Source organism: Mixophyes fleayi, chromosome 3 (assembly GCF_038048845.1).
Source record: "Mixophyes fleayi isolate aMixFle1 chromosome 3, aMixFle1.hap1, whole genome shotgun sequence".
NCBI classification, from domain to species: Eukaryota; Metazoa; Chordata; class Amphibia; order Anura; family Limnodynastidae; genus Mixophyes; species Mixophyes fleayi.
In genome coordinates, this window is record NC_134404.1 from 30,514,688 (window position 1) to 30,534,050 (window position 19,363).

At 42.4% G+C, this 19,363-nt stretch overlaps 1 protein-coding gene across 4 annotated transcripts in view; it reads right to left on the reverse strand.

Moving 5' to 3' along the window:
- Positions 1-8,061: 8,061 nt before the first annotated feature.
- The window catches only part of SUPT3H (SPT3 homolog, SAGA and STAGA complex component), a 410,193-nt gene continuing 398,891 nt past the window's right edge, over positions 8,062-19,363 (reverse strand). For all 4 annotated transcript variants that reach the window (XR_012689525.1, XR_012689527.1, XR_012689528.1 and 1 more), the window contains one exon: positions 8,062-18,125. Coding sequence is in view for 1 of the 4 variants with exons in the window: in XM_075201312.1 (XP_075057413.1) it covers positions 18,084-18,125 (42 nt within the window). In the remaining 3 variants the exon portion in view is untranslated. The remainder of the gene's footprint in view (positions 18,126-19,363) is intronic.

The following is a 19,363-nucleotide window of genomic DNA, read 5'->3' on the forward strand; positions in this document are numbered from 1 at the left end:
AGGAGTGGGTCACCACAAGATATATTAAAAACCCTGAACTTTTATGATTCGCACCAATAAATGTACCTGGACTGCGTAGAGGAGTGGGTCACCACAAGATATATTAAAAACCCTGAACTTTTATGATTCGCACCAATAAATGTACCTGGACTGCGTAGAGGAGTGGGTCACCACAATATCTTAAAAACCCTGAACTTTTATGAATCGCACCAATAAATTTTGCGCGCCACCGCAAGCATCTCCTGCACACCCCTGTCACTCTTCAGGTAATGCTGCACCACCAAATTAATGGTGTGGGCAAAACATGGGACGTGCTGGAAATTGCCCATATTTAATGCCCGCACAATGTTACTGGCATTGTCTGACACCACAAATCCCCATGAGAGTCTAAGTGGGGTAAGCCACTGGGAGATAATTTCCCTCATTTTCTCTAATATGTTGTCAGCGTTGTGCCTCTTATTAAAGCCTGTAATACACAATGTTGCCTGCCTTTGCACGAGCCGCCATTTTGTAGTTGCTGCTACTGATGCAGCTGTTGCTGTTGCTGCGGAAGGGGATGCATCTACCCAGTGGGCTGTCACAGTCATATAGTCCTTCGTTTGCCCAGAACCACTTGTCCACATGTCCGTGGTTAAGTGGACAGTGGGTACAACCGCATTTTTTAGAGCACTGAGGACACTTGATCGTACTTCTCTGTACATTTTTGGTATCGCCTGCCTAGTGAAGTGGAATCTCGACGGGATTTGGTACCGGGGACACAATACCTCCATCAACCCTCTAAATCCCACTCCACTGATGGCGGACACCGGGCGCACGTCTAACACCAACATTGCAGTTACAGCCGCAGTTATACGCTTTGCAATAGGGTGACTACTATCGTATTTTGTGGTCATGGCAAACGACTGTTGGACGGTCAATTGTTTTGTGAAAGACTTAGCGGTCTTACGACTTCCCCTCTGGGAAGATGACCGACTAACAGCAGCAACAGCAGCAGTGGCAGTAGTAGGCGTACCGCTGCAGGATTCCTCGGATGAATCCCGTATTGAGGAGGACTCAGTCTGGCTGCTGACTTGGGCTGCAGGACTGAATCTGATGGAGATTGTGGAGGAAGTTGACGAGGAGGGTGTTGCTGGTGTGTATCCAACTGGACCACGGGATTTAGGTGTCCCTGTACCGATGAGGGTCCTAGCCCCAGTTCCTGAACTAACCACTGAACTATGAAGGTTATTCAGGTGACGTATAAGGGAGGATGTTCCTAGGTGGGAAAGATCCTTACCCCTGCTTATTTGAGCTTTACATAAGCTACATATGGCCATACATTGGTTGTCTGGATTTGGATAAAAATAACTCCAGACCGAAGAGGTGCATTTTTTGGTCTTCTGACCAGGCATGACGATGGGCTTTTTCATCCCATGGACATCAGCTGTTTCCCCCCCTGGTGCCTCATTTACAATAACCACATCACCATCCTCATCATCAAGTTCCTCCACAGCGCCAGCTACATCATCAATAGCCTCCTCCCGAGCCACCTCTTCCCGTACAGTGATGGGAAGGTCAGGCTTCACAACCACCAACATCCTTGGACTCGCCTTGTGGATTTGTGATAATTTCTCTTTAGAAGGCAGAGTTGTTTGCTGTTTTGTTGCTGACAGCATAACTCTCTTCAATTTTTTGTAGGGGGGGGGAGGAGGAGGAGGGCTAAGATCCGTGGGTGAAGCTGAACCACTTGTCATGAACACGGGCCAGGGCCTAAGCCGTTCCTTGCCACTCCGTGTCGTAAATGGCATATTGGCAACTTTACGTTTCTCCTCAGATGATTTTAAGTTTCTCTTTTTGCTACTTTTTCTTAACTTGGGCTTTTTGGATTTTACATGCCCGGTACTACGAGATTGGGCATCGGGCTTGGAAGACGACGTTGATGGCATTTCATCGTCTATGTCATGACTAGTGGCAGCAGCTTCAGCATTAGGAGGAAGTGGGTCTTGATCTTTCCCTACTTTATCCTCCAAATTTTTGGTCTCCATTATATGTAGCACAAGATACTGCAGAATGTGTGAACTTGGTAATATTGCAGTACCAATGGACTTATACTGCTGGATTGGTTTTGCAAATTTGGTTATAATTATTATATATTTTTTTTTTTTTTAATTTTTTATTTTTTTTTACTTTTTTTTTATTTTTTAAAAACTTGGGAATAATGGGGAAATAACTATGCCCTTAGAAGCACAGAGCACAGGACACAGCACCACTGGACTGAACAGGACACGGCACAGGACCCAGCAGCACTACGGAACTCAGCAGGACAGAGCACAGGACACAGCACCACTGGACTGATACTGCAGAATGTGTGAACTTTGTAATATTGCAGTACCAATGGACTTATACTGCAGGATTGGTTGTGCAAATTTTGTGGTAATTAAAAAAAATTAAATTAGTTTTTGGTATTTTTTTAAATAACTTTTTTTTATTTTTTTAAACACAGGGGAATATTGGGGAAATAACTATGCCCTTAGAAGCACAGAGCACAGGACACAGCACTGGACCCAGCAGCACCACTGACCTCAGAAGGACAGAGCACAGCACACAGCACCACTGGACTGATACTGCAGAACACAGCACAGCACAGCACAGCACAGCACAGCACAGCACAGCACAGAACTAAACAGCACAGCACGAGATCTACCAGGACAGAGGACCACCTAACACACCCTCCCTCTACCCTGATCAATGCCCGAGTGAAGATGGCGGCGATTAGCGGGGAATTTATAGGATCCGAGTATCGCGAGATCCGACAACGGGATTATGAGTCAGAGCCTCAGTTTCAGATTTGAATTTGGCGCCAATACCCGGATCTGTCTCGGATCCGACTCGGATCGGCAACGTTCGGGTGGGCTCGGATTTCATAAATCCGAGTGCGCTCATCCCTAATATAAAGATATAAAGAGTGCGGACTAGACTGCATATAAGCGACAATGGGGTCATTAGCAGACGATATCTGCTCTCATAGATCAATTTCAATCACATCAGATGTTAGTCAAACCATCATTCTGGGGGTCACACATGTCGTAATTGTCTGACAATTTGGCAGAAAAAGAAAAGGCACCTGCTCGGCTATCTTAGGTCTATTAACGGACACTTTTGCATTACACATATTAAGGGAATTAAATTAGCCGCAATGTTCTGAAGAACATCGCAGCTGCGCACTTTTACCATCACTGCATTAAACTCTCTGCTCATTTTTCCTCGCAGCTCTATAGGGTGCAAGGACAAATCACTGGAGATTTCTGCAAAAATCTCACGGCCGTGATGATCTGAGGAACATGGCGGCTAATTGAGTTCCCCCCTAAGTGTCTCAATTGCTCATGATCTGGATATTCAAAATAAATCTTCCAAGATGCTTTTTCAAATTAGAACTACTTGTATTTTATATCCACTGGTCCTTTAATCAAAAATAGTATGATAATGAGTGAATGAGCAATTAACACCAGTGGCTGTCAAATTTTATGCTGGGGCAACAAGACTTGGCCCAGCAGCATATTAGTAACATTTTAAAGAGAAAAAATGCTGGTGGTCCCACTGACCAGCCCAATATGTGACCAGCTCAGGGGGCAGATGCCCCCTTGCCCATTGTGGGCCGGAACTGAGATGCCAAGCATCCAGTGGGACATCAGGGCGCCTGTTTCTCCTCTTCCACCGGACACTTCAGCAGCTCTTACCCTGTTGTGGTGTCGGCTGGAAGACAACTCAGAAAGCTGCACTATACTCAAGCAGCTGCTCCATGAGGTGGATGGTCTGTGCAGAACGCTGGTGATGTCATCAGTGGGAGCCAATGTCGCTCTGCAGAGTTTTTACCCCTATAAAGGAGCAGTGATGGGGGCTCTCCTGCAGCAAGTAGGAGGAACCTGTGGGGTGAGGGGTGGCTTTGGGCACAGATGGAGTGTGGTAATGGGAGAATGATCCTCGCCAGCCAGAACAATAAAAATCTGACTGGTATTAATGTAAACAATCACTTGTGGTCAGTGGAAGCGCATGCACATACTTCGTGCAGGCCAATAATGCTTAAATCAGCCAAACTGGAATCTGAAATTGTTACATGGGTGCACAGTTAGGACACTCGGAACAATACATGATCTGTAGGCATAAAGTGCAGACCTGTGACGCTACCTTATATAAACACAACCACAAATATGTCAATTTATGCGAACTATGGAGATTTTTATGGTAATTTGTTAATTTTATTAGTAGCCTTTCTATTTATGGTAACATGTAATTTATACATAGACATCCTTTAGGAAATGCAAATATGTAGAAAAAATATCTTAAAATTGTTCAGAATATTTTTTTTTTAAACAGTAAATTAATTCAAGCCTGACGTAAGAACAGTGTTTATTCACCCAATGGTGGCCAGCATGTTCATGGGCCTAGATTCTAATGCAGATGGGCCAGGAGTCGATGGTTATTTGAAATAGACATCATTTGCCAAATTAGTTACTTTGTTACACATCTGTCATACATCATGACTGGCAGCGCATTTATTTTGTATAATAAAGGAAATAGTGATGTTTACCTATCTAATACAGTATGTGTGCCTGCAATCTACAAGTGTGTATAATTTTAAGGGTTGAGGTCATAAAGTCTTTGCCTTAAAGCACTAATAAACTTTTAAAAACATAAGCTGAAATGAGACATGCTGTAAAGAAAAGCACCGAATGGCCCTTACACTCCATCAATTTTACGGCATTTAGTTGTCCAAAAGACTTTTTTTTTTTTTTGCACAAAAAGCTATTTTGTATAGCAATGCCAGAAGCAGGTAATTACAGATGTGTTTCCAGAATCACACTGAGAAGTCTCAAAAGCCGAACTATATAAGGATTCATAGGTCTGTGTGTCCAGTAACCTGCCCTCATTGTACAGCCTTCATTACGCTAAGATTTATTGCGCTGTAGTGTTGTGCAAACTTGAATGGACAAGTAAAGACGTTTATACCATGTTGTGGCTTTTCTGGTCAGAAACAGATTTGTAAATAAGCGCCTGTCAGACTGTTCAAGATAGACAAACATGGAGCAGACCAAGGAAAATAAAATCAAGCTTATTTGGAGAAATGCGTGTTGGATCTTTAGACTCCTCTGCTTTGCAAGCCAATTTAGCAGTTTCCTGTTCTTGCCCATGTCATCAGCTGCCTTGCAGGGATTCAGACAGTGAGGGGGATTCTCAATGTAAAAGGTACAGTACAATGGAAACTATCACCATGGCAAACACATGATTTCCATAGCTACCATTCCACCTTTACATTTGGTGAAATGCCACATCTATATACACTATATGGCCAAAAGTATGTGGACATCCCTCCTAATTACTGTGTTTGGCCATTTCAGGCACAGCCATTGCTAACAGGTGCATAGCATCAAGCATACAGCCATGCAATCTCCATAGTCACACATTAGCAGTAGAATGGGTCGTATTGAAGAGTCCAGTGGCTTCCAGCGAGGTACTGTCAGAGGATGTCACCTTTCCAACAAGTCAGCTTGTCCGATTTTTGCCCTGCTAGAGCTGCAGCAGTCAACTGTAAGTGTTGTTATTGTGAAGCTCAGCCGCAAAGCAGCAGGCCACACAAGGACTGTCGAGTGCTGAAACGCATAGCAATCATCTATCTTTGGTTGCAACACTCACTACAAAGTTCCAACCTGCCTTTGGAAGCATCATCAGCCCAATGACTGTTCATCTGGAGTTTCGTGGATTGGGCTTCCATAGCCGAGCAGCTGTACACAAGCCTCAGCACACCATGCGCAAGGCCAATTGTTGACTTGAGTGGTGTAAAGCATTCTCTGGATGGACGAATCACACTTCACTATCTGGTATCTGATGGATGAATCTGGTTTGGGTTTGGCGGATGCCAGGAGAATGCTTTCTATCCGAATGCTTACTGTCAACTGTAAAGTTTGGTGTAGGAGGAATAATGGTCTGGAGTTAGTTTTCATGGTTTTACCTGGGCCACTTAGTTCCAGTGAAAGGAATTTAATACTACAGCATACGATTACATTCTAGAGAATTGTGCGCGTCAGGCTTTGTGCAACAGTTTTGGGAAGGATCTTTTCTGTTTCAGCGTGACAATGCCCCCATGCACAAAGCAAGCACAAAGCTCTAGGTGTCCAGTTTGTGGTTATGTTTTGGATGGTCTTCTGCAAGGGGCTGGGAATTTCACTCCACTTTTCATACAGGTACCACCCCCAGTTAAAACAACAGATCTAACATTCTCAAGTAGCTTCTACTTTGCTTTATCTCTGATGTCTAGGACGATTGGTCCAAATCTCTAGCATGGAATAACTTGGTGCAGGATTCCATGGGGTTATCCCCCTTTTACTTTAACCACGGTTTCCACCCAGTTGTCATTCTGTCTTCCAATGTCACTTCTTAGGTTCCTTTTTCAGACTAACATGTGCAGGATCTCCAGGGATTATGGAAGAGGCTGCAGAAAACGTTGGTAGCTAACAAAATAAGATTTAATAATCAGAGTAGAACGGGCCCGTCTTCTCAGTGGGCATTAAAATTTGGTGCTCCATATGCAACATCGCTCTGAAGATACCCTCATTAAATCCAGATCCAACTGGTGTTTCATAACTACCTTCTGAAGCCAATGGTGAAGATGATAGATAGGCCAACAGTAATAAATCACCCACTCGATCATTGACTTAGTCAGATTCAGAACAGATGCACAGTACCTAGTTCACTGGAAGGGCTTCACACATGACAACCACTCTTGGATTAAGTCGACCGTTCACGTAGCTACAGACAACAGGTGCTCCCATCAACACTGACAACTGCATTTTTTTTTTTTACTGCCTACAGCACCTTGCTATAGGTCAAGTCAATTAGGGCTAAGAGACTTCACCTGTATTCAGTCTTTATTAGGCTCTCACTTCTACCAATTTTTGCACAAGCAAAGTTGGAATTTTGTTTGGTGCTTCAAGTGTTCTTTTTGTTTACCTGTTCAACAATTTAGGCTTGGTCCCTCACGATTCTACTTTCTCCAAACCTTCAATTTCAGCTATGTCCCTCACAACCTGTGAGGAAAAAAGCTGTCACAGGGCAGTTACCCCAGCCAAGTGATAAAAAGCAATTAAAAAGAACCAAATTACTGGAGAAAACCAAAACAATGGTTAATGAAGCCAATTCTTGGAAGGTGAAAAAGGTTAAAAAACTCAGCTATGTGATAACAGGTGGTTACCACATTTCCGACACAGAGGAGCCCTACAACTAAAATCCGAATTTATGAAAACACAATTTCAATATAAACAGACTTACCTCAAAAAAGTCGCTCTCCGGCACTATACTTTCACGTCATCGCGACCTCTATGAATGTTTATTTAAAGCGGCAATGTCGGGACCACGCAGGTTAAGTGTTTAAACACTTAACCTGACATTGCCGCTTTAAATTAACATTCATAGAGGTCGCGATGACGTGAAAGTGAGTGCCAGAGAGCTGTCCATTCAGAATAACTTGCGGTCAGCATGCTGGTGCGGTCAGAGATCTGCAGCGTCGCTTTTGAGGTAAGTCTGTTTATATTGAAATCGTTTTTTTCATAAATTCGGATTTTAGTTGTAGGTATTCTCGTGGTTGGAATTTTCAGCACCGTTAAAGGGTACCCAACCCGTGATTACGTACTATACATAATAGGTAGTATAAACTATGGATATTATAAGACACTGAGAACCTGTGTCTTTACAGATGGTGAAACTACCGCTGCTGTAAGGTGTACAGCAGCTTTAGGGCACGGAGGTGAAGGGAGGCTGTAGGCCTACACCTGCTGCAGTGGGTGCAGGCAGTTCCGCCAATACCTGCGTACACTAATATATCAATGGGGCCCCAACGAGGATACCATGCTCATGTGTAACCCCAGACCATGCTCAAAAGAGTGGAATGGGGGCCATAGGAGTATGGACAGCATCACAGCCCCCAACAATTTTGCTATGAGATTCAGCGGTATACTGTTACGTTCCTGCAGGTAGGCTAAAAATAGAGAGATACCAAATCAAAGAAAGTGCAAGAAAATTAGACAAACAGAGTACACATATAACATTTAATTACACAATACAAAATTATACATTGACCGAACAATGAATTAACAGAATAAAAAACAGAGAACATAGAACTACAGATGCAGCTATTGACAAGACATTGAGCTTAAGTGGTAAGTAGCATGCGTGCCTGTGCCCAGGAGCATGGGCTGGAGCAGTGTTTCCCAAGCTCAGTCCTCAATGACCAATAACAATGCAGGAGTTCCAGGTCACAAGTGAAATAATTAGCACAACCTGTGGATCTTTCAAAATGTATCAGTCAGTAATGAATACACCTGTGCTCCAGCTGAGAGATATGGAAAACAAGCACTGTTAGGGGTCTCTGATTACTGGGTTTGGGAAACACTGGGCTGGAGGAATAGGGCTGGGGAAACAGGCCTAGAGGTGCAATTGTAGGAAGGAAAACACGAGGAAAGAGGGCCTACTTGTGAGAGCTCACATCCTAGAGCAGGCTTGGCTAACCGGTGGCACTCCAGATGTTGTAAAACTACAAGCCCCAGCATGCTTTGCCAATATATAGCAGCTTATTGCTGGAAGGGTATGCTGGGACTTGTAGTTTCACAACACCTGGATTTGCCACAGGTTAGCCAAGCCTGCCCTAGAGGGAAGGGGGAGGTACATACATCTGTGGACACTGTAAACTAATAATTGCTAATTAGCAAAGTGTAAAGGGATCATGGCAACATGAATCTTTTGATCACCAAGTGCTAATCATTGTTATTGCAGAAAAAAGAATATATACACACACACAAACACCTCAGAGTCATACAAATCTAAATAATTAACAAAGCCACCACCACAGTGATAATTATGTCATCTATAATGAAGGTACAAGTTTATTTCCGTGTCTTAAAACAATCAGCTGCCCCTGTGTTGATGTGAGCATTTACACATGATCTATACTCAGTGAATTAATCCTTCATATACCTACATTACAGTAGTTGTACCATAATAGGAAGCACATGTACATTGTAACAATCTACATCTGTTTTGCTGTAGATTATGTAGTGGTTTTATCTTAATACATTTACCTGTTAGTGCATGGCTAAATGATTTTCCTTGTTGCTTATATTTACACTGTATGCAGCCTTTAGTTCTTTGTTTTCTACACAAGTTTAAAATCAGCATTTCCTTAACCAAGAGGTTACACAAATGTTTATAAGTAATAGAATGATATGTACCAATTAACAGAGGTTCATGCTTTTGTAAAATGTGATGTGGTGTGACACTGAGTTACATTACCGTGGTTTATCAGCTTTCCTCTCTTTACTAGCGTGTAACAGTTCACTTCTTACTATATTCAAAGGGAAACTAACCTCAAAAATGTTGTATGCTTTATAGCACCTAACATGGGGGTTTATATGATGAACATAGATCTGTGTTATTACTTTGTGTGTGTGATGACTGAATACCGAATGGGGATCTCTTCTACATAGAATCCAGATAGAGTACTATAACAAGAATATTGTATACAGTCGTCCCTTAGTAGTTTTGTTAGACAAATGAAATGGCAAAATAAAATAATATATGATGAGAATTATCTTAATAAGGAGGGTTAGAGATTCTGAGTAAGTGACTAGTTCTATTGTTTTTTGTGTATTTTTCTATGAACAGTTAGATGTTTTTGTTCCACGTCATGCTCCATTGGTGGGCGATCCTCAAAGTGTGACATGGACCTGGTCAGCTTCCTGAGCTTTTGTCTATGCGACAAGGGGATTCCTTGACAATTATTAGGAACATATAACTTTAATACATCTAGGGTTTATAATCTGATATAAATAACATTGTTTCAGTAATGGTTTGTGGCCTAAAATATATATGGCACGTGAATGGAAGATCCAGTTTATGTGTCTCATATAGATGAGCTCTACCTTAAAGTTTAGAATCCTAAAGATAAAGTCCAAAACTTCTCCCAATTCTTGGATCCTTGAAGTGAAATGGTCCAATGACAATCTCCTGCCCACCATGTGGTCGTCATCGTTCTTGTAGGTTCTTCTCCTCTATGAACATCACAGTCCATGTGGACAATATTGGTGCAAGTGTAGCCAAGACGACTGACAATGACCAACTGACGACTTCAGGGGTTACGGGAAAATGTAAACTGACACATTCGAAATAAGCAAAGTTCTGGATTTTAGTTTAACATAGTGAACGTCACTAAATGTTCAATTTTAAGTATTGGGTGGTGTTCTTTTTCAGTCCGACTAGTACTTATGTTATTCAATTTGATAGACAATACAACAAAATAATAAAGCCATTGAATATATTGATCACCTTAAACATGAAGAAACTGAAGTCAATGGTCATTGTATTGAAAATTAAAATAAGTAAACAGTTACAAGGATTATAGATTATGGTTGTTTCAATCAAGATTGTAAACCTTAATGAATTTACAATTCTGTCAGCTGATAAGTGTCTAAAAAAACACAGATTTTTCAGAGCTGTAAAGAAAAACCGGGGATCAGTGAGGTTAGTAGAATTTATATTTCCTGAGAATACATTTTAGTTGGTGCTCGGAGTTAAATCAATATATCTAAAATCTTTACATGAACGCACCAAAATCCTTCTTTTATGTTTTTGATCTGTGCTGTAATTATAATGTATGGTTTAAATTTAGTGGTAAGTAATTATCAGTCACACAATAGCGAGCCGTTAATCACATTACATAATATGATCAATTGGTTTCAATGAAGCCTGCCACATGTAAGACTTTTGTCGCACTAGAGTGTAGCACCAGACACAATCGCAGCGTGGTTTTTGTTTTTTGTTTTTTTTAACTATTTATTTTGAAAAATAGAAATCAAGAGCACAAATGAATCAACATTTAGTACATTTGCAGGGCAAGAAACAAAAACAAAGAACAGTACATGTCATGGGCATATATCATTGAAACTGAGAATATTTGAGTAGCAAATATACAAAATAGCCAGAGTTTGTCAATAAACAGACAGGCAAGTATACAATTGTTACCCAGAAAACTCAAGAAGCTATAACATTTTATAACAATATAATGTGGGGGAGGGAGGACACTGGTCGCCACCGAGACTGAGAGAAAAAGAGAACACTCTTCCCGCTTTCCATACAATTCCTTACTTTTATTTTTCCCTTCCTAAGAAGAGAAACAAATAAATAAAAGAGGGGCAATAAAAGCTTCAGAGGAGATGATTACTTAAATTCTCTGGAAAGGGAAACAGCATTGAGAATCGAGAGTCAGGTCACCTATGAACATAGGAGGGAGGAGTTGGTACAAGAGGTATGGGGTTATAGATAAAGCCACAGAGCCCAAATCTGGTGGAATTTATCATCCTTATCATGCAGGTGGTATGTAATCTGTTCCATCCGGGCAATAAACCAGATATAGGATCGCAGGGCCGCCATAGTGGGGGGTTCAACTTGCTTCCAAGACTTGGCTACCAGGCATCGCGCGGTAGCCAGGACATGGGAGGCCAATTTCGCAGACTGTCTATCATCATCAATCAAAGGGTAACAGAGAAGAAAAGACCATGGGTCTTTCCGGACAGGGCATGGAAGGAGGGAGGAGAGGAGGGCCCTAACTCGATCCCAAAAGGAGGATTTTAGGGCAGGACCACCAAATATGAAAAAAGGTACCCATCTGGCCACAACCCCGCCAACATAATGGAGAACTAGAGGGGAACATTTTAGTGAGTTTGTCAGGTGTGTAGTACCACCTATAATATACTTTATATGCGTTCTTCTTCACCAAAGTGGAAATAGAGCTAGTGGCGACCTGATCCCTTATGATTTCCCAATAATCCTCCTCTGGGGGGGGCCCAAATCCCTCTCCCACTCCCTCTCATGCCTACCGCCCAGAGGTAAAAGTGCATTGAGAATTAAGCTGTAGATAGAGGCGATCATGCCCCCTACCCAAAGGTGAGGAGAGACATAGAGATTCAAAGGGAGACCTAGAAGGGGGGAGAGGAGCCCCTCAGAGGAGAGAGCCCACAAAGTGTCGTAACTGGAAATACTCGTAGAATTTAGGATGAAGACTTGGATATTTGGAGCGTAGATCACCCCATGAGATAAAGGTCCCCTGAAATAATAGGTCTCTGACAAATCGGACTCCCGCAATGACCCAGGGTCTATAGAAGGCAGAGGAGAGCCCAGGAGGAAAGGCAGGGTTACCCCAAAGAGGTAGGACAGCAAGAGAGGATACCGGTATCTTTAGATGGGGTCGGCAGGTCTCCCATATTGCAGCTGAGGATAATAGGGTAGGGCATTGGGAGGTGAGGGGCAATCTAGTTTGTCTTGAGAGACCCCATATACAGGACAAAATTGGAAAATTAAGATAGGTGGATTCGATGTCAACGCACGACAGTGCCGCGGGGGGGAGGGGCAAAGGAGGCTACGATCTGACTCAGATGAGCCGCCCAATAGTAAATTTTCAAATCCGGGAAACCCCTACCACCACCTCTGGTGGGTCTCTTTAAGAGAGCCAGCTTAATCCTGGGAGACCGGCCATTCCAGATAAACCTAGAAAGACATTTTTGGATGGATGTTAGATCCGAAAGGGGGACTCGTACAGGAAGGGTCTGGAAATAATAGAGAAGCTTAGGAAGGAGGTTCATCTTGACCAGCCACGAAATAATCAGTGATCGCCAGGAGAACAATTCAGACCTAACCTTAGCAAAGAGGCCCGGGTAGTTCTCCCGATAGAGGGAATCATAAGAATCGGTAATAAAGATACCCAAGTATTTAATTTTCTTTCTCTGCCACCGGAAGTTAAAGCGGAAGGTGAGTACCAGTCCTTTTGGGGAGGGATTAAGGAGGAGAGCTTCCGATTTCGTAATATTGATCTTGTAACCTGAGAGGAACCCATAATGGTGTAATATGTTAAAAAGTCCAGGGAGAGATTTCTCAGGTTGCAGGAGAGTCAGAAGGACATCGTCCGCAAAGAGGGAGAGCTTACTCTCCAGATTCCCCATCAGCACACCCTGTATGTTCGGGCAGGCCCAGATATAGGCCGCAAGGGGCTCTATAACAAGGGCGAAGATGAGAGGAGACAGAGGGCACCCCTGGCGTGTACCGTTGGATATGGCGATAGGGTCAGAGGGAGAGCCGTTGATCATGACTTTTACCGCCCTATCATCTCCTTAATGTGGATGTCAAGATATATGCCAAGATCTTGATCACCTGTTTGATAATTGTCCTCCCAGACCTTATCCACAATGACCAGGTAGAGTTCATCCCGGGCCACTGGGCCAGGGATAATACCAGTCGTGTGATAGATCTAGTCCAAATTATGAATCATAGACGTCTTTTGGCAATGCTGCTATCTCTGGTCGTCGAGAAGGCATCCAACCGGATTTCATGGGACTTTGTGTTTCATGCTCTGAAGGTGTATGGCTTCTCGGCTGAATTCCCGATGGGTGTATTCGCACTGTACAACTCTCAATCGCCCAAGGTCCTGGTGAACGGCTCCTTGTCTGCCCCGCTATCTCTTTCAAACAAGACGAGACAGGGCTGCCCCCTATGACCCCAGGTCTTTAGTCATAGAACTCCAGGAGGTTATGCTTCAGCCGGGTTGGGGACCATATATGACTACCACCAATCCAGCAGATCATTGCAATAACAGGTGTGCAGGTGGAACGCCAAGAATTTAAGATCTCCCTTTTTACGTACGACATCCTGCTCTCCCTCACAAACCCCCAGGATTCCCTGCATGCCCTGTACAGTACAGATGAATATAGTTCTCTATTGGGCTACAAAATTAACTTATCCAAGTCTGAGGCCATGCTCCTTCATACCCTTTCTCCCCTCAAAACCAGCCTACAAGCTAATTTTATCCTGCACTGGCAAGTGTATCTATCAAGTATCTCAGAGTCTATATCACCTCTTTATGTGACCAACTCTTCTGACTGGAAGCAAACAGGACCTCGATCTGTGGCGGGGCTATATTATATTGTGGCTGGGAAGAATTATTGCTGTCAAGATGAACCTGGTCCCCAAGCTCCTATATCTCTTTGAGACTCTCCCGGTGAAATTACCAGACTCCATGATCAGGTAGCTGCAGTCTTCCTTCCTGAAATTTGTTTGGCAGTGTAAGCCCCCTAGAATCTCTGTGACAGTACTGAAGCCTAGGGTCCGGGGAGGCAGATGCTTTCCCGATATCAAATTTTATTATTTGACGTCTCACCTGAGCCAGGTGGCCGTCACCTATGTTCCCTACTGGACCATAGCATGGGGTGGATCTGGAAAAGCTTATCACGGGTGTCCGCTTCTAAGCCACTCTCTGGGGCCTCCCTAGTGCAGACAGACCGCCTGTGACCTTTTCCCTTCAATTTAGTCTGTCTCTCTGGGACACATGGCGGTCTATGCACAAACTGTCTACTCCTGTTTCCCCCCTGACCCCACTCTGGAACAATCCACACTTTTTCCCCGGTAATTCCTCTTCTCAATTTTAGCACTGGATCTGAGCTGGGATGCGGGTAGTTTCGGACCTGGTTGTCAATGGAACTTGAGCTTCTCTCTCCAATCTCTACCAAAAATATGAACCTTTCTGCTCACTTTGAGTTCCTCCAGGTACAATGCTTTGCTGTGTCCTTGCTCCCCCCGAAACACTACAGGCACTCATCTTCTTTGAGCGCCTGTGTTTACATTCCCCGCTTACTTATATCTGTAATTTATAATTGGCTGATAGAGACCACCTTTGACATGAAGGACACCACAAACGGGAGTGGGAGAAACCTGGGACCCCTTTTGGATGAGTCTTGCTGCGAAAAGGTCAGGGAGGGGATCGTCAGGACCTCGATCTCCACACTAATTAAGGAAACGGTCTATATATTGTACTACAGATGGTAAAATACTCCCGACAAGCTATCAAAAATTTTCCCTACGTTCACTCCGAGATGCTAGCGGGATTGTGGTCAGAGAGGCACGATTCTTCACATTTGGTGGACTTGTCCACGAATAGCTCTCTTCTGGATCATGGTCCTCTCAGTCATAAACTTTGTATCAGAACAATAAGTGACTAAGGACCCCTGACCATTCCTTCTCTCTCGCCCCCTGCCTGATGAGAGCACATCTTCTAATAAGCTAATCTCCCATAAACTTGCTGTTGCTAAATTCCTGATTGCTAATCATTGGAAGAATTCCAATCCTCCTTCTGTGCAGGCCCCAAAGGAACGATGTATGGCACATCACAAACATGGAAAGTATTACCTGCCATTTACATGACAAACCACAAATATGACCAGATATGGGCTCCATGGAACCTCTGGGAAAGCTGTAGCTGCATACCAGCCCCGACTCCACCCTCCCGCTCCAAGGACTTAGACCGTGGGCCGTCTCCAGATCCTCCAGGCTGGGTGTGGACCTCCTTGGGCAAGCTCCATGTTTAAGTTTGTTTCTAATGACGGCAGGTGACCCCTCCCATAGATCCACTGCTTGACTCCCAGAGGACCAAGTTATTGAGTGGAGGAGGCACCTTGTATATGTATACTTAGTTGTTTATTGTGTTAATGTTTTTTTCATGTTCTTTCCTCTTTAAATAAAGAGTTAAAAAAAAAAATGATCAGTACATGCAGTTTTATCTGTGCTATGTACGTACTTTCTTAAAAAAAAAAATCTAAATTATTGGTCTTACTGCAGCATACGTGATTAAAAGAAAATGCTCTATAATATTAAGAATCCATCAATCATTTGAGCAGTAAATGTTTGAAATCATGCTATTTCTATCTCATGTTAAACCCTACATTTAAAATGTCATGATTCAAAGGCAGTAATAAAGGGAGGTTTCTCCTAGCAGTGAAATGTACATTATGCACTGTGAATAACAAAAAAAAAATACATATGGATGGACCATTCCAGATAAATAATCCCACGCAGAAAATTATATATACACAGAAACACAAAATTGTAGGCTGGGTTATAAAAACAGAGTGAGTTGATCATTTTATACACTATTTTGTTTATATCTTGTGTTATTTTATATAATGTGTATAATCTTTACATACAGTAGGCCTCTCAGTTCTAAAAAAAGGCACAGAATGATTTCTCTGTCATTTTTCACACTAACAGATGAGAAATAATGATAGAACCCCAGCAGGCGTAGTAGTGTTGGTTTAGCAGCAGCATGATAATTTTATATAAAACAGATCCACATAAATAGTAATATAATTAATGAAATTGCACCAGTGGAGACAGGCATTTACTATGTGAGCTGAACCAATAATGAGACAGCTGTCAATCAATTCCCTGTGAACTTCACAAATATGTTTTACAATGCACGTATACACTAAGTACATGGCTTTATGCACGCGTGAAATGATTCTAATTATTCAAACAAGATACCCACCAAGAAAATTGTGCCTCTGATTGCTTTCCGATCCAAAACAGACACTGAGGAACATCCGAAGCAGATAGGTGCCTAAAGTTATGGCTTCCATACTTTCTAAACAGAACAAGTGGGACAGTTTTGTGATATTTGCTCAGACCCTTGCCACCCACTGCTTCTCTTTGGCTCTCCAGCGCAGTAGAACAGTTATAATATTTGTTAAATCCTCCTATTCAGAGCCTAAAATCCAGGTAAATCGTCCTTCCAATTTACAGATTTTGCTCTGCAAAATCAGATTGTCATGGGAAAACCAGGACACGAGAGCCGAACTTATTAATTGTCAGGGCCGGTGCCAACACATCACCTTACCTTGTGTCAATCAAGAGTTCAGAAGCTCCCATTGGTAGCCGATGAGGAAGAGGTGTTTAAGATAAATCCTTGGGACGCTCACCCAAGGATTTAATCTAAATCCTTTTGATCTAGGTGACCACCGTGGCTTGCCTAGTGGTAGTGCTGGCCCTGATAAAGGCTCACTGCACATTACTGTAACTCAGTCCTCAGGTTTATCATGCAAGTAAGGGGACATATTAATTATTTACCTATTGGCTTAAGTACATATTCAGGCTCGAAGTATGTATATGTAATTTACGTTGACATAAAGGCCCATAATCATCGGTAGGTAAAACTAGTAATGAGCAATGTTTGAATCTGAATCATCCAGGACATGAAATCTAATAGTATATATAGAAGTTGATCGCATGAATATTTTCTTTGTCTTGTTGACCAGTATATTCATTGAATTTTATGTGGGCTATTTATTTACATGTAGCAAGAAAAAGTATTCTGAGAGCAATATCTGTGAGTCCAGAGCGAGAGGGACATTATTAGGGGCTATGGTTATAAAATGTCAAATACTGCACCATATTTATTAGCAAGTAGATTGTATGAGGTCATCCTATTATCTAGTGGTGCTCGTCTTCTTCACTGACAGTGGTATATTCAATCACGGAGCACTTCCCCAATGAGCCAAGAATGAGTGGGTGGGGCATGTTCCTCGTCAAGGAACCGCTGATTGGATGTCTTTAGGGGCTGGTAAGTTGGTCTCCAGCAGCGAATCACCAGATCCGTTTAAATATCCCATTTACTTTTGTAGTTTTTTCTCTCCTTTACACATATGTTAAAGTCTACAACTTTCAAGACATCTCCATAAGTCAAATAAACAAACAAACAATTCACTGCTAAAGAAATATACTGTTTCACCTGTATTACACTGTAGTTAAACAAAAATTGCGTTTACTTTGCATTTATTTCTGATACAAAGTTTCTGGCAAAGGAAAAAAAAAAAGCATATCGAAAAATGACACTGATGTAAGTATGTGGCAGAGTGTTTCCTGAATTCAATGTCTCCACCTAGTAGAAGAGATGACAATGCACTTCACATGTGTGGGTGGATTATAGGACACTGCTTATTGCCATGTGCATTCTTTTCCACCTACACACGCTCCCAAACATCCTGCCATTAATTAGCTCCATGTTCCAACTAGTAAACAAGAATAACGATTGAGGGGGTTGTAAAATGAGACATCCAGTCAGTCTATAGTCACAACAAACGTCCCACTCACTTGGGGGGATCAGTCTTTTCCTTTTCATACGGAAGGATGACCGATCACCTTAATATAACCTTGTTTTTCCTGTTTTGTCCTTTCTGTCCATATTAACAGGCTAAAAAAGGCATCCCGCTCCTACGGTAGGCACTCTGTGAATAGAAACAGAGACAATCTGTAATGAATTACCAGCCGTTAAACATGGGAAAAAAAGCAAAGTAAGGACAGCTCAGAGCTGTGTGGATGATTCAGACTGTGCTCCTAACTGGAGACAGAGAACTCTGTCCATTAACAAACAGGATTCAGTATGTGGTTAGCAAGTGGTTTGTGTCTCGGGGGGAAAATAACGGACTACCTATCTTTGTTTTCTTTCTGTTCTATTAATAACATTGGGGTCGAGTCCTATTTTTAAAATACTAGCCAGGTGGCAACAATATTTGCCACTCCCTATGAAATGACTTTAATTGCTTCAGAACACTTGGAAGTAACCAATCGTATTCTGGACATGGGTGACTGCTCCTGAAATCAAATTCAGAACCAGGCGACTTTGATAGACCTTTCAAAACTTTACAAAGTAAAACTTTTGTGTCCCTAAACAATCGTGATGCCTATTCCATGTGTATCATGTTAAAATTGCAGTGCGCAGCAGTGTATATACTGTGTAGCAACTAGGAGTCACAACAACGAAAAATGCATCACCATGTTGCTGAGGGTGAGTCATGAGATTTAGGAGAACTGACCATAATCCAGTGTAATAGACGGAAATCTCATGGATTAGAATGAGCACATATAATAGTGTACGGTTTCAACAACACCAACCATTTTTTTTTTATTTGTTCAATTATTTTATTTAATAATTAGTCAACTTAATGTGCAGACAAGACTGAATTATGAAGAAATATCTCGACCCGCTAGAGAAAACTTAAAATTATGCTCAAATGCTCAAAATTATATTGAAAATGTACAGCCTGTCCTCTCCTCCGCTACATCCATGCGAGATGCATCCAAATAGGGAATTTTAGGCTATGTTTCACTAGGGCCAAATCACCTTCCTGTTATCAATCTTCATTTCCAGAGCTTCTACTTGTCCACAGTTTGAAAGTGGGTCGGAAGAGAAGAACTTGTAGCCAATCAGGACATTCGAATGTTCACAGCAACACAGAACTTTTCAGGAGAAGAATGAGCAGATCTAGTAGGAGGCAGCGATCTGTAGCCTTGTTATCATGTTATGGAGGTCAGGTCACCATGTGACAGAGGTGTGATGTGAGCAAGGAAAGAAGATAGTGGTAAACCACACATAGACTCTGATAGTGGAAGGAGCAGGGTCCTCCAGCAGCAGAGTAGGAATACAATATAGAATAGTAAAAACAAAGGCCAAAGGGTCTAGATC